The sequence below is a fragment of the Calidris pugnax genome, unplaced genomic scaffold, assembly GCF_001431845.1.
Source record: "Calidris pugnax isolate Ruff unplaced genomic scaffold, ASM143184v1 scaffold20, whole genome shotgun sequence".
Taxonomy (NCBI): domain Eukaryota; kingdom Metazoa; phylum Chordata; class Aves; order Charadriiformes; family Scolopacidae; genus Calidris; species Calidris pugnax.
This window is the reverse complement of record NW_015094510.1, coordinates 24,986,688-25,001,778: the sequence shown is the minus strand read 5'-3', so window position 1 is coordinate 25,001,778 and position 15,091 is coordinate 24,986,688. Positions and strand designations below refer to the sequence as shown.

The 15,091-nt window shown below is 41.5% G+C and overlaps 1 protein-coding gene across 2 annotated transcripts in view; it reads right to left on the bottom strand.

Moving 5' to 3' along the window:
* Window positions 1-5,981, bottom strand: part of SPATA13 (spermatogenesis associated 13) — a 159,634-nt gene extending 153,653 nt beyond the window's left edge. For both annotated transcript variants that reach the window (XM_014966068.1, XM_014966070.1), the window contains exon 1: window positions 5,568-5,981. In XM_014966068.1, coding sequence (XP_014821554.1) covers window positions 5,568-5,645 — 78 coding nt within the window. In that variant the 5' untranslated portion in view covers window positions 5,646-5,981. The remainder of the gene's footprint in view (window positions 1-5,567) is intronic.
* Window positions 5,982-15,091: the final 9,110 nt, after the last annotated feature.

Genomic DNA, 15,091 nt, shown 5'->3' with positions numbered 1-15,091 from the left:
AGAAAAACAAATAAATGACGAGAAACATAAACTAGTAATTAGTATACTACTAATAAATTACTAGTAAAAATAACCATCCTGAACTTTCCACTTCTTCAGTGCAAAGCCAAAGGGTCAGCATACACGAGCAGAGCTGACGCAGAGCAGTTTTGATTTTATCGTGCTGCTCTGAATGTTGTTCATTTGCTACATTGCAAATAATGGTCCCTTTTTTGTCACCACGAGAACAATAACAGTGAGACCAAAATGCTTCTCATGCCATTCAGTGCAAGTCACTGCAGTGATTTTGTTCCGGCCTCTACTTAATTCTTCTGTCCCGATTGCAGCAATATTTCCGTGGTTTCCGTGGTTCTTCTCCCTTGTTCCGAGTTGCACAACTACTGTGTTTACAGCTGGTTTCTTCTCACAAATGACTCCTTTCGCATTTAGACAAGCCCAGATGAAGCTCACAGGGAAGGAGATGTTTGCTACCATCTGCTGGTGAACTAGAGTCGTGGATCAAACGAGCATCACAGACCTGATTTTTTGCATATATTACCCAATCTGCCAGCAAGAATCTGCTGATCTTTCTGAATCACATTCATTTAAGGGTTTGGTGCAAGGCTATGAAAATACTGTTGTGTGGCAAGAAGTAGAAAAAGGTGGGCTGTAAGCAAATAAAAGTATACTGTAAGCAAATAATAAGGGAGTGATGGAGGAAGGGTTTTCAGTTCTCTACAGATGAGCCCATCTCTGACAGTAAGACCTTTGAGGACACATGTAGGAAGCTACAGAACTTCCAGAATTGTATGACAGGAAGAAAACCTTCATCTATCATCATGGCTCAAGGTAAAAAAATCTCTAAGATTGTTGTTAAAAACAATGTCATCACCTCAAAAGTACTTTCTAGTACTTGCAGTAGCTTCCAAATTAGGCATCATAATCCCAAACATGGTTGTGGCAGTGTGCAGTGGAGTTCAGAGCTGCAGAGACAAGTATTTGGGGTCACAGACTACCACTGAGCTGTGAATATTGTGAAGATTGAAGGGACTTTGTCAACCTCTTTTTTGGGTGCATCAAAAAGTGACAAAAACAACTAACAAATATACAAGATGGAGTGCATCTGTATTCACAAGCAGGGAAAAAAATCACACATGCTTATGAGCCTTGAACAAAGTTCATAAAAGCTGATGTACAAATATGTGTTGTATATATTGGGGAGCTCTTTAAAAGCAAGGTGAAAAAAAGCATTTCAAATGAAGACTGGGAGCAATAGCTGTTTCTGGATGTTTTCTCAAGGAATGTATACCTGAAAGCATCAAGCATCTCTATATTTAACATCAGAAATAAAGTGGTTACTGTTCAAGGAGAAATGCACTGTTCTGTAAGCTGAAAACAATGTGTCAAAAACGAATAAGCCAAAATTCTTCCCTGTAGGTGCTGAGCATCCTCAGCTCCATCACCTCCCCAGATTTACCAGGATCTGGGGAACAAAGCAGCTCCTCGGGCTGGATTCAGTCCTTGAGTAATCCATTGCAGCATGTGCTGCAGTCACGCTGCCTTCCTTCCCCTTCTCTCCCAGGTGCCATCATAGGAGGATGACATTTGTCATCAACACACTGTCTTTTTGCTTACAGTCCAGTCCTTTGCTAGGGTGCACTAAATCCATAGATTTTGATTGTGAACTTTTCTGGCAAGGGCCTGTTTCTGTTTGCACTCTATTTACCACCGCGGTTTTTGACACTGGGGGTGCATTTAGGCACCACCACAACAAAAGTAACACCGTACTGTTCAGTAACAAGCACTTACTCTTGCTGAGCTGGGCAGACCATAGCTCCGTATAAGTCTAACCGAGGTTTCTAAAACAGCAGCAGGGAAGGTTATTCGGAGCCAGAAAAGCTGCGAGCTGCCGCCCGCTTCCCACGCCTCCTCTCCTGCCTCCCCTCCGGCCCTTCACAACCCCGAGCGCTGCAGCAAATCACTGCAGAAAGAAAACGGACGCCAAGCTCCCGATTTTTCTGGTTTCCTTATCACAGATATTGCTGCCTTCATAGGATTTGAACATTGTTCCCATATCCTTGGGGAGGAGTTTACATCATTATTTCCCAACAGCCTTTCAGAGGACAGGTCCCTGCCCCAACGGCTGTAACTGCCAGGGAGGGAGACCCATTGTGCAGCTTTCCAAAGTTGGCAACAGCGCGCGTGGGTCGGGCTCCAACCACCTGCAAAGCCACCCCCAGCTCATTTATCTGTCCGTGTCAGGGAGATAAAGCGCAGCATCAATAGGCAAGAAAGCCCCACGTTAAGCTCATCTGCATCAAGTGAATTTCCCCGCCTTGAATAGAAAGCCACAAACCAGCAGGTTTTGCTGCTTCTCCCCTACGCAGCTCCCCGCCTTGAATAGAAAGCCACAAACCAGGTTTTGCTGCTTCTCCCCTACGCAGTTCAGGCAGGATTCAACAAAACTGAACCACTAACGGTAAAAGAAAATCAATGGGATTCAAGTGTAGTTAATCCTCGACGAGTGAATACATTCTGTAACTAAATCTGCTTGTACGCTGTGAATTTGAATTGCATTCATCTAAGCAGCGTGTCATCTATTCATACGGTAGGAAATGAGTGGTAGGAGTTTGTTGGTATATCAATAGCTGCCTGATCTTGTTATCTGTTCTTAAAGCCAGGTACAGGACACAAAGGGACACAATTCTAGACTCCCTGAACGTTAGCAGCATCTGATTGAAAATGCAACAGTAATTTACAGGAGTGAAACCTGAAGAGGCCTTTGAGGAGGGACTCTGGCCAAGCTGATACCGGCTGTGGTCTGATTTGTGCAACCCACGCATATCTCAGAGCACTCAGCCCTCGGCTCTGCCGACCAGCCCCACGCCTGTCAACAGATCCAGAAGTACCAGCAGCCTGTTCCCTAAGGAGCCGGCAAAGGAGCGGAGGCAGACTGACACCGAGAGGTGAGAAGGAGCAGCCCTGTCCCCTCCTCCGGGCTGTATGATAAAGATGCTTAGGATTTATAATAAAGATGCTTCTTGCTTTGGTTTTCAAGCATTGGTGTCCACATGAGCAGGCACGTTCAACTCTGAGCCATTCGCACTTGTCAACAGCCTTTTCAGCTGTCACTTCCCTCCAGTCGTCCTGTATCCATACCCTCCCCCAGTTCTAATTAAACTAGTTATTACAAAACAAATGTTTTGACAAAAGCAATGGGGTTTATGCCCTACAGACTGTGAAATGTCTGGTGCAGGAGTCCTGTCTTTCTTATTAAAATATCACACGAATGAATATTTTATATATAATTAGAGTGGGTTTTGGATGGAATATTTTTCACCAGTGCTTTTAATGAGAAATGAATTTCTAACAGCAATGAAAACAGCATAGGGCAAAAAGATGACAATTTGGGGCAGAACTTGCACTGTTCCTCCTGGCCCCAAGATGTCTGCTACAGAGCTGTCACATCCTCCCGGCCCCGCTGCGCAAGACTTGGCTGGTCATGCCACGGGTATGTGGAAAAGCAGAACACCTCAGCATTATCTGCAGGCTGGGCCACCTACTCTTGAAAGAAAAAGATTTAGCAGTCTGAAAGCAGATGTCTGTCCTTCGTCCTCCAGCAGCGATGTGACCTCTTTTGGCTTCAAAGGATTCAAATTAACTTGCAGTACCAGTGCTGTTCTAGCTGATACAAGCAAGGTAAGGTTATAGGGAAACAGTATCTTTCATTAGCCCCCTACTGCCAGAAACCTTGTCAGATTTTTCCAACTGTAAGAGTTGGTCAATAAAAAATATCACCTCCCTCCACAAAGCTTTCCTTAAACTAACTTAGCATTACATATGTAAGCTCTGCTCCAAACTGATCTCTTTCACTGGCTTGGCAACCCATCTTGTTTTTCCATATAATTGTGCCCACTTTCTCAGGTATTTTTTACTTAGCTCATCAATAAAGGTACTACATTTCAGGAAGTTCTACTGTACCATACTTTCTTTTAGCTTTTACTTTTAAGCATTTGCTCATGTTTGCACATTGCACATATCAACTCATTTAAATTATGCAAATAATAGAAGAGCTGGAGAACTGCAAAAATGTGCCAGGATGCACTTTTCAGTACTTGCCAGTTTGTTCCAGAGGGATTTACTACAATGCACTTATGTTTAACAGCCCTCAGCAAAGAGATAAATGAGCACTGAAATGCAGCACCCTCTGGGTTCTATTCGCATCCATGTTTGCTGTACCAAGAGCTCGTGAGCCAGGATCAGGTAGGAGCACTGCAGCATGGTAACATCCAGTATCCTTTTCTATTTCAATCCCTTCTTCTGAGTGACTTGCAGCCTAAAAGTGGAGAATCACTCTGATATGAAGCCAGAAACATCTTTAACACACCATTAGCAAGTATAGGAAAAGCACTTTTATGTTGTGTTGAAATGATCTTTTCATTGCCATTTAGTGAATATGAAAGTTTGGGAAGGTAAGTTCTCCTAATAAATAGGGAAACTGAAGTTTCCCTATTTACCATAGGGAGAGCACCATAAACTCTCCCACAGAGAGCCAGTGTCCAGTAAAATTAATTTCATATGAATTTTACTCAAAACACACTTTGCCCCAGTAGATTTTTTTTTTAATAATTTAGTATATGATGCTACAAATAGCGTAGACCTGGGCTGGGGCCGCACTGTACCAGGCCCTTTAAAGACCTTCTAATAACAGCTTCTGGGCAGTGTCTACCTCACAAGTCAAGAGAAAAGACAGGTACAAGACTGAAAAAATGATATAGCAAAGATATATGACAACTCCTTATGCAGCATAAGGAATCACGCACAGAAGCAAAAGCAGTTACACTCCTCCTCCACTGTATCTAGTTATTCATAATTGCTTCACATCTGAAAGGTGTAATAACAGAGGTGAGGTTCCTACAGTAAATGCACTGTAAGTAACAGATTCTAATATGAAGTTTTTAAAACAACACTCCAGAAGATAGTGGCTCTCTTCCCAATGAGCCTGGTCCTATCTCATCCTGATAACACTGGTCTCTTCAAGATGAGATGGGAACATTTGTCTCAAGGAAATGAAGATCTGAACTGAAATGATGAATGGGAGAAGGAGCTGACATGCAAAGCATCTCTGGCTTCTGCCAAATTTTATCATAAACCCATGCCAGGCAAATTACTCATCTAGGGGTATTTTTTTTTCTTCAAGTCCCTTATCGTAGGGATGCAAATTTTTCTCTTTTATTGTACCTTGGTACAGTTCACAAATCCTTGCAATCCCTAAATTGTTTAGGCAGCTTGAAAGCTTTCCCCAAACAGTGTCCCTTCCTTACAGAAATGAGTAGCTTGTGAATTTGGCTATTTTAAAAGTCAAATGAGAAAAGCTTTAAAAGGCAACAAATAAGCTGTTCTCTAGAACCAGATCCATTTAGTCTATCTCCAACTCGTGCGTATGCCACTTTGCAGTGCACTTCCCTTAAAATGTTATTACTCCTCTTAAAATTTTTCAAACACGGCCTATGGATGAGAAAACAGTTGAGATGACACTCATTTTCCCGTGCCATCAGCCTTTTTACACGCTGCATAGCTGAGCTTACCTTCCACGTGACGGAGGGGCAGGCTGCCAAGGTGAAGGTAACTTTCTCTGTCACTACATTGAAGGTGACACGGAACATGGTTTGTATTCCAGTGGCCTCAGACCCGGGGTAGAAATCTTCAGTGACGGTCACACTGCTCCCTTGTGTACATGCTGCTGGGCTCCTGTCACGCTGCGCTATACATTCGGCAAACCCATAACGTTATGATCGAAGCTGAAGCCTGAAACAGCTGTAAGGGTCCAGCTTTTCCCAGCAGCCTTGCTCCTGTGTGTCAGAACTAATCAGATTAGCTGGTTTTACTTGTCTGAGTTGGGACTAACAGGTTAGCAGAACAGTTTGGGTGGGGGAAGGGAGCAGCAAATAAATCAAATTAGGGCATTTACTAAGCAGCTGAGATTTCCTTCCTGCTCGCCTTTGTCTCTTCACAGGACTCACACAGAGCCAGGACAATGCACTGCAATAATGCAGCTTTGTTTTAGAGCAGCTCTTTGTATAGGAGAATTTTGCTAACTTTGCCTTGATTTGATTCGTTTTTGGTTGCCAGTGATCATCAAGAGGAGAGCTCTCCCAGAGCAGGCTGGATGTCATGCAGATAAACAAGTCTCAGACAGAAAAGGCGTGTATTGTGCTTTTTTCATCCCACACTGCCCGCCAAGGCAACACACTGGCTGTGCCAAGGGATCAGTCACACGATCTGCTCTGCACAGGAGCAGATAACAAGATTCACAGATGGCCAAATCTGGAGACTAGGGCAAAAGGGTCAAAGGGACAGGACAGGACAAGACAGGACAGGATAGGACAGGAAAGGTACCACTTAATGATCCTCAGTCCACTTCAGAGTACTTTTTCCAGCTCTGTTACTGGCTGAGGCAGGTTCATCCTCACAGGAAGGATAAATCAAAAGAAGAAAGAATGAAGAGAAAACAAGTAGTATAATAGCCACCATTGACAGTGGTTGGCTGGATGCAAGGACTGTGCTACATGATGCAGGAGATGCTGCACATGGGAGACACCTCCCTCATGAACACAGCAGGTGCAGTCAGCTCTGAATGATGCCATCATGTAATAGTATCAGCATGCAAACAACAGACTTGGTTTGGGCAACTTGTCTCTCATCTATATTTATCTTTCCAAAAATAGGTCTCTAGTTTGTTAGATACCTAATTTCCTCCCCTGCCAATGGAGAAAGATAGGTGGGATTAACTGCCCCCTGAAACTGCCTCTTTCTCACCAGTGGCTAAAGAGAGGGAGCCTATGTATTGACATTTCAGAAAGCTGATGTGACTCAAGATCAATAACCCCCTTGAAAACTTCTTTTGAGCATTAAGACTGAGTTCAAAGATGCATTGACTTTCTCCTGCTTTCTCTGTGGGTCTGGTCTGTGACTCCAGACAGATGTTTGCTATCTAATGAGGAGGCCTTCAAAATGTCCTGAGTGTGTTTCATTCTCCCAGTCAGTAACTGTACCATGAGTAACACATTCGCAATGTTGGACAGACGCCAGGCTGAAACCCCTCCATTCTTGCCAATGAATACCTCCTCATACACAAGTTGTACTGACATTGGACAGATTAGACATGCAACAACTCACCAAGGGGAGTAGTACATTGACAATCTGACTCTGTAAGAATTCATTTATTATAGTAATCTAATTCTTGTGGCCCAGAAGAAGGCCCATGCAAAAGCCAAGGAATGCCCCAAACCATTTGATGACAGCACATGGCTGCATTCCTGTACCTTTAGTGCTTGTACGGGAAAAACTGAAGCCCACAGTATTTAAAGGGCACAAAAGCCCCATCACAAACCCATTATTCGAAATCCTAACAAAGCAACCTAATAACTCAACTACCAGTACCAGGATCCCTCCCAAGAAGGTCAACAAACCAACCAGACAGTGTCCAATTACCTTCAACCTGAATAAGAAGAAAAAAGGAGAATTTTGTAGGAAGCACACTCTGAACACAGCCATATAGATCTGATGCACACCTTTAAAGGACAGAATGATATGTGCAGTCACTTAAGCTAGGACTGACTGGACAGACAGAAATCATCTGTTTGCTGGGATTAGGTCATAAGTGGACTTTGTTACTTTCATAAAGTAAAAATAAGATTCAGCTTCCTGTAAATAATATTTTGAAAGTAACATATTTGTGTCTTTCTGAAGAGACTCGTGCACAGTGAAAGGTGTTTCTTTCCTCTCAACAACTGACTTCCTACAGTCTGCTTTCATTTACTTGCTTATTTACTTGCCAGTCAATGAAGTGGAGGCAAAAAAATATGAAGTATCTGATTACTTTAGTTTTATAAAGGCTATGGTTTGGCTTTTTTTCTCTTTTTTTTTTTTTTTTTTTCTTTGAAGTGCAGGTGTGCTGAGAATCTGAAGTAGAAAGTTTTTTTTTGTGAGAAAAGAGGTATTTCCAAGACAGTTTCCTTGTAAGCTGTCTTCCAAGTGCCAGCAATGCTGTTGTTCCTATGAGATGTAGTTGTCGCAGGAAATAAGGCTCAGGTTGATAAAGATCCTCTGGCAGTTTGTGCCACACTGATAGAGTGAGCCCTGGGGTTGAAAATCTGTAGCAGGAGTTCTAGGCTGATACAGTCTTAGTGCCCCCTGTGCTGCAATCTCTGAGCACAGAGATTGGTGGGTTTTTTAATCAAAGCAACAGTCTCATACCTCCAAAAAATTACAATAAACATTGTTCAAGGTCGTTACAGACGCATAACTTGTTACTCATTCCCACTTCCCAAGAAAAACAGCACTGGGAATGTTGAACTGGTTTTGGAAAAAAAAAATCTCTGCGAGATACTGCTACAAAGAAAAAGCAGAAGTATTTACATTTATATAATATTATGCACAAATAAATTACGGGAGTAGTCTCACTGTATAAATAAATAGAATTTGAGTCATACTAAATTAACAAATGTATTTTATTCTGGAACTGCTACATTTAGAAAGTGTCTTTGACGTGTAACTCATTGCCTATAGCACTTTGGAATCATTTTCCAACTAGCTTATCTTGGATCTCAATCATACAGATTAAATCTGAGACAAGGACCACCTTCAATTTCCATCTTTGCACAGCAAAGAATCTAGCACAAGATCTTCGCCTCTGACAAGGGCTACTGGATATTGTCTTCGTAAGAAAAATAACAAAAGAGCCCGACATATGAAACCTCCAAATGAGATGTTCTGCCAACACTGTATACCTCCTCTCCACGTTGTCCTTGAGCTTGTCCCTGCTCCTTTGTCTCCTCTTACTTTGTGATTTATACCTATTTTTCATGTCTTGTTACCATTTGGACTGTAAGGTCCTCAGAGCAACATTTGATTTATTCTATGTACAATCCCCAACTTATGCCTGAGAACTAGCAGGGTCTCCTGAGCACAAGTGCATTATAAATCAAAGTCTGTGCTGAGATCAGTCAGCTTGAACTGCTACCTGAAAGTAGTTCCTCAGACACTCTTTCTCCTCCTGTTAATTCAAAGACATGCTTAAGACTTATGTTTAAAACCAATATGCCTTTAATATGCTGACTTAGTAAATACTGTAGGACATCACAACTGAGAGCTTAGTGACAAACACTGGTTTATGGCATACTCAGAAATAAACACTATTGATCATTACCTCCCTTTCCTTTGCCTACAGCCCCTATGTGTCATCCATTCTGCTCCTCCATGACACCCCACGCTTTTCTTCTTTCCTGAAGAAATGAGCAGATCCAGAAGCATGTCCTAACACAGCAACAGCTGAAGATAGTTTCTGAGACCAATTCAGAGAGTCATAGTTCCTATCAGTCTTAGCATACAATAAAAGTTAACCGAGACACTGATACTTTGTGCTAGTACCTGCTCCTCCCATAGATAGAGGCAGTTTTTATTTTGTGAAATATATGCAGCATTCCATTTTGATCGTGTCTTACAGACAAGCAGTGTGACTCTGCACCAGACTCAATGTTACAACAGCACAGCAAGCCGTGAATAGCAGTGGACAGGTTTAACCAAAGTCTTGTCCCAAACACTGATTTAAAGCCACATGCACAAACACATAGAGAACATGCCACCTGCAAACCTCCATCAGACACTTTCAGGCTGCTGTCAGATGAAAGAAAATATAAACAGAACACAGACAGAAGCAACATAATCTGCTTTCCACTGGTGTAAGGTTTTTTTGGTCAAATATAAAGGGCAAATCAGAGAGAGAATGCTATTTATAAATCTCAGTAGCTAATTTTATGAATCTGTTCATGAGATAGCTGCATTGGGCCAACAAAAAATAATTGCACATCTTCATATCACTTCAGAAAACATGTAAGAGGTGGCTGGTGTATTTTGATCACCAGTCAGCTTGCGTAAGCGGAATTCAGGTTTCATTTATCTTTATGGACATTGCCATTAGCGCTCTCAAGTGTTTTGCAGGTCTGTTAGCCCAACATCTCCCAGCTGACCTAATGGAAAATGGCAGCTCCCACACTCCCTGTGCTTTGAAAATACATGGTTAAACCTGCCTCAATGAATTTCCCATCTTTTTGTATTTCGTTAGTATTCGTTAGTACACGTTTAAAGAGTGATGCCTGAAATCTCACCCCAAAGCATCTTAAACCCTGTCAAGTCAATTTGATTACTACATGACAGTGAATCAGAAAAAGATGCAAACTCTACATGAGAATTTGCTCTACAGCTCAGAGATGACTTTGCCAGGAAGACAGTGTGCCTGCTCCGTTATGCTACTGCTTTCCCTACTGTACAAGGATTTCCTGCTTTGAAGGAAAGGCTTTTGGAATTCAATAGCTCCTTCTGGTGGTCTGAAAGAAAATGCTTGATTAAGGTCGCCTCACAGTAACGCAGCATTAATACACAATTCATCCAGTAATTATTATCAGCAACAGCTAGAAGGTATGCCATGAGTAAAACAAAGATTAGTGTCATGATTCAAGAAATATGCCACATGAACTGTATTCTACATTACTGTCACAAAAAGACAAGGTTTCCAGGAAATCCTCATTTTCTCCCATTCCACCACAACGTTGCTGTGAAATTTCTTCCTTACGGTAACCAAAGAAACACAAAGAAAGGTGATGGGATGAAAAGTGGCCTAAGTTAAAAGTTCTGGGTTAGTGGCCCAGTAAATCTGAGATAAGTCCTTAATGAAGTATTTGGCAAGGCACATCTCAGAGGCAGTGGTTCTGCTTTTGAAGAAATTACCAACTTACTTATAAAAGAGGGATTTAATCCAAACAAACCTCTGCTGAAGACAGAGGTACATCCTCTAGGAATATGAATATGCTTTTGGTCAGGCTCAACACCTCCTTCAAGGAGGAAGACTACATTACAAAATCTCTGATCAACAGACCTTGAGATGCCCACGAGCTTTTGTTTTCTCCTTTTATTCTTAGATTGCCCAGTGTTAAGAAAGATACTATCCTCCTTTAGGCTCACCTCTTAAAGAGTAACAACCACACAGCATTTATAAGGAACACATTCTGTCCCAGCCAGTCTGAGCAACATTACATTACTATCTGATGGTCCTTTTAAGACTTATCTGCTGAGACATTCATGGCTGCTGTCAGAAGGCTCCAGGTATCTTTCACGTCCCACCTCTAGCAGCACGTGTGTGAAAACTCCACTCAGTGCGACCCCTGTTGCCTTAAATTCTATTCAGTGAAGCACCGAACAGAGCATCAAGTTAAATCAATAGGAGAAACATTATCTAAAATTACAACCAAGTCACAATCTGACCAAACCTTATGCTTGGCAAAAACCAAGATTTTATGAAACTGATGAATGAGATGGATGTTTAAATGAACTTTAAAATCCAGAACATGTACCTTTCTAAATACAACTTCACTCAGAGTATTTGCAATCCAGATTTTGTTGTAACCAATATAGTATAAATTACAGTGAAATCAGTCTACTTTTGCCCAAAAATATATACTTATATATAGTTGAAAACATAGTACCAACAGGAAAAAGCCCCAAAATCTAAACAATAATTCCATTTTTCAAATCTACATATCTTTCCTGTTAACAGTCCTCATTGATGTCAGTGTGAATTTTAGAACATGGCCTGGCTGGTACCATCACTGAGGTCCCGAAGGAAACCTAATCTCACACATTAAAAAATGATTATTTTTTAACTTTATACTAATATTTGGTCTGGATCCTACTCAGAATATTGAGGGGAAAGCAGTTTGGAGTTGACTGCTCAGGCTCTGCTACCGAGCAATTCAAACTCTTTCTGGATGTCAATTCAGCATTGGCCATTATTCACACCATTATACAAGACAGCAGCAGGGATGTTCCTGAATGGGGAGAGATAGCAAGAAATAAGCAGATAATGCACCCCTGGGAGACCAAGGAATGGTTCTGTGCCAGGAAGGAGGGTCTGCCTTCCTGAATGGCATGCACAGGGCTTATATGTCCAAGATGCTGGAAGAAACATGCTCTGGGAGCGGTTTTGAAGGATGAAGCTTGCGGACAGGGTGCCTCGTGCCAGTCAGTACTTGCTTTTGTGGGCAATGAAGAACTCAGTGGCTCTAAGTGAGAGCCTCAAAGGCAGAAGAGTTGGAGAAAGGAAAAAATGTGTCAGGTTCCCATGCAAATAACAGCAGGGCTCTAGCTGTGGGATGAGCACGTCAAACGAGATTCTGTGTTTACTGTGCACGTTTTCAATTGGCTCTTACATAACTATTAATTACAATGTGTATGAGAGTAGCATTTGAAGCCCTGGGGAGCAATCAGGGATCCATCCCATTTCATTAGAGACTGTACAACCTCAGAGCAAGAGAAATCTCTGTCTCAACCAGCCTTCAATGAATGCAAACATAAAAACAAAACCAGCCAGATCACCAGGGGCCTGAATCTGCAGTCACCATAAAAGTGCAGAAGCAGATACAAACCAAAGGTCTGCCTCACCAGCCTCTAGGCTCCTAGAGTAGCCACTACTGGGCACTTTGGAAAAAGTCAAGTTCACTATATTTTTTTCATAAATCACTCCAGCTTTCAGCAATCTTTGCTTAGGGACTTCCAAAGCCAAAATTACCCATATCTTTGCATTTAGTAATATTTGATGGACTTTCTTCCTCTGACTTTGTCTACTTACTCTCTAAAGCCACATTTGTGGCTACTATAGCATCTGTGTGATGACTAGTTCTATAATTGAATTATGAAACTGTTTAATAAAATACTGAGGTTTTTTTCTGTCTCAATACCTGGTAATTTTCTCGGACACTGAATCATGGTTGTCTATTCCACCTCTATTCCACATGACATTCATAACTCCACAGATTTCTGTTACACTCTCACTCTGTTTGTTCTTTTCCACCCTAGGGAGAAAAATGAGTTGAACTCCGTTTTCTCATAGAGATGTTTCTCTAGCCCACTATGCATCTAATGACCCAGAGGTCCAGCTCCAAACTGTCCCAAGAGCAGTGGCTAAGCCTGAGATCAATGGATTCATCGTGCTCAGTGGGATGCCCTACTCCTTTTGATTTGTCTTTGAGAGTCTCATAGTTGGTGTGACTGACATAATCATTGCCTGAGCCGGCAGGTAAGAAAACCAGTTACCTCTCTATCATGAAAATTGATTATTTATTTCTGACTCTTTGATTGTAACATTTTAATCAGTTATTTAACTGCTTTGTTCCTTAAAGAGCCTCTGGTAAGGCAAAACAAACCAAAAGATTTTTGGAAATCAAGTATGGTGAACTAACCAAACAGTTCTTTTTCAGTCATTGACTCCAGTACCCTGCTATATTTCTGCAGCTTGATTCCCTACTACAAAACCACCCCAGCTCTTTTCTTCTACACTGTATTTATTTGTGTGTCCACCAACTGCACACCAGTGAGTAGCTGCAAAAGGCAAAATTCTGTTTAGGAGAGCATATAAAACCTTATGTCTAGATAAAACCTAAATGTGTATAAGACAATTGAAGTTGGAGGGAACAAAGCATGCATTAACTGAAAGGCTGTTAAAGTGAGACCTGTAAGAGCAGGCAACACAGACTAGTTTTCTTCCTGTCCCTATTGCTGACCTGGTAGATGAACTAAAATAAGCCACTTTGCAACTCTGTGCTTTCCTCCCACTCCTTTCTGAAACCTCTTGAAGGTCAGGATTTTTTCTTGTACAACACTTTGCTGCTGAGGTGCTATAAGGATTAACCCAAGGCCATGAGTTTCTATAGACTGAGCAGAAAGTCTCCTGCTGGTGCACATGCAAAAGAAGATCCATGAGCTACGCCATCATGTCACTGAAGGCAGAGAGACCCACAGCAGAAAAGGGATTGTGAGATGTAGACGTGTGTTTTGGCACAACAGCTTGCCTGTGGCCATAGAGGAAGCCTCTAACAGCTACAGGAGGTGAACAGAGACACTTTCCACAGCTCAGCTCAGTTTCTTTATTCCTTCCCTCCACAGTATGTGCAAGAGGGAACCTGTGTGTCAAAACATCTTGTGTCTGAAACCAGACATCTGGTGTAATGTTCTTAGAAGGTTAGTAATGCCACTAGCAGCTGAACTGAGTTTAAGTAAATGACAATGTATATGTTAGAAAGATGACAGTGACTCTATGGAGAATTAGTATGCTAAAGCACATTTATCAGCACCAGAAATTTTAACTCTCATTTAAGCAATTTCTATAACTTCTTTGGAAAATATTTTTATCCTGCTTGCTCTAACATCCCCTTTTCCACTGTCACTCATAGAAAAGGGTCTCTGGGAACATATTTTTCAGCCAAAACCATTGAGTGTTCCAGATTCATTTAATAAGGAAATAAACCAAATTGTTTTTATATAGTTTGTCAAACTCTGATAACATTTAAAGTGTATTATAAGAACTGGGGGTTTTTTGTTTGTTTTTTTTTTGGTGATTTGGACTGGGCTACTTGACAGACTAGCAAGAAGGTATAGGGACATGACAAATACCTCTTTCTGAAGCTATTACAGCTGATCAATTACATTCTAAGAAACTGTGCGGACTGAAAATCAGTCATAAGTATCCAAAGCCTACAGCTATAGCTCTCTTTGGAGAGAGAGGTGGAGAGGAGTATCTGTCATTCTCACTGGCCAATGTGGCCCAAACCATGACAAGGCATCAGAAAAAGAATTATTAAACTTTATTGAAAAAATTATACCCATGAAAAAAACAAACCTCCAAAACAACCCATCTACATTTCCAGAAATCATTCATCAACAAGTTCTAAATAACTTAAAGGACTTCTTTTCTACTAGATGTAGGACTGTGATCTGTGCTTTTGCTGGCTTCTGGAAGAGAAATTTAAGCAAATATGTGTTCTCTATGATTCAAAGAGTCAACGCCTTGTTTGAAAAGGAAATTTTGTCTTCCTTCTGCATGCCCAGAATAAGTTAAAGCAAGCCACTCCAAATACACCACTTCTTAACCTCTAAATTGAAAAAGAAAAACATAGTCTAGCACACTGCCTCTTCAGTTGTACTGGCCCCTGGCATATGACTATACCCCTGCCTTCCACATGACCCACTGTCTGGTTCAGATCATAAATAGCAAGACCCT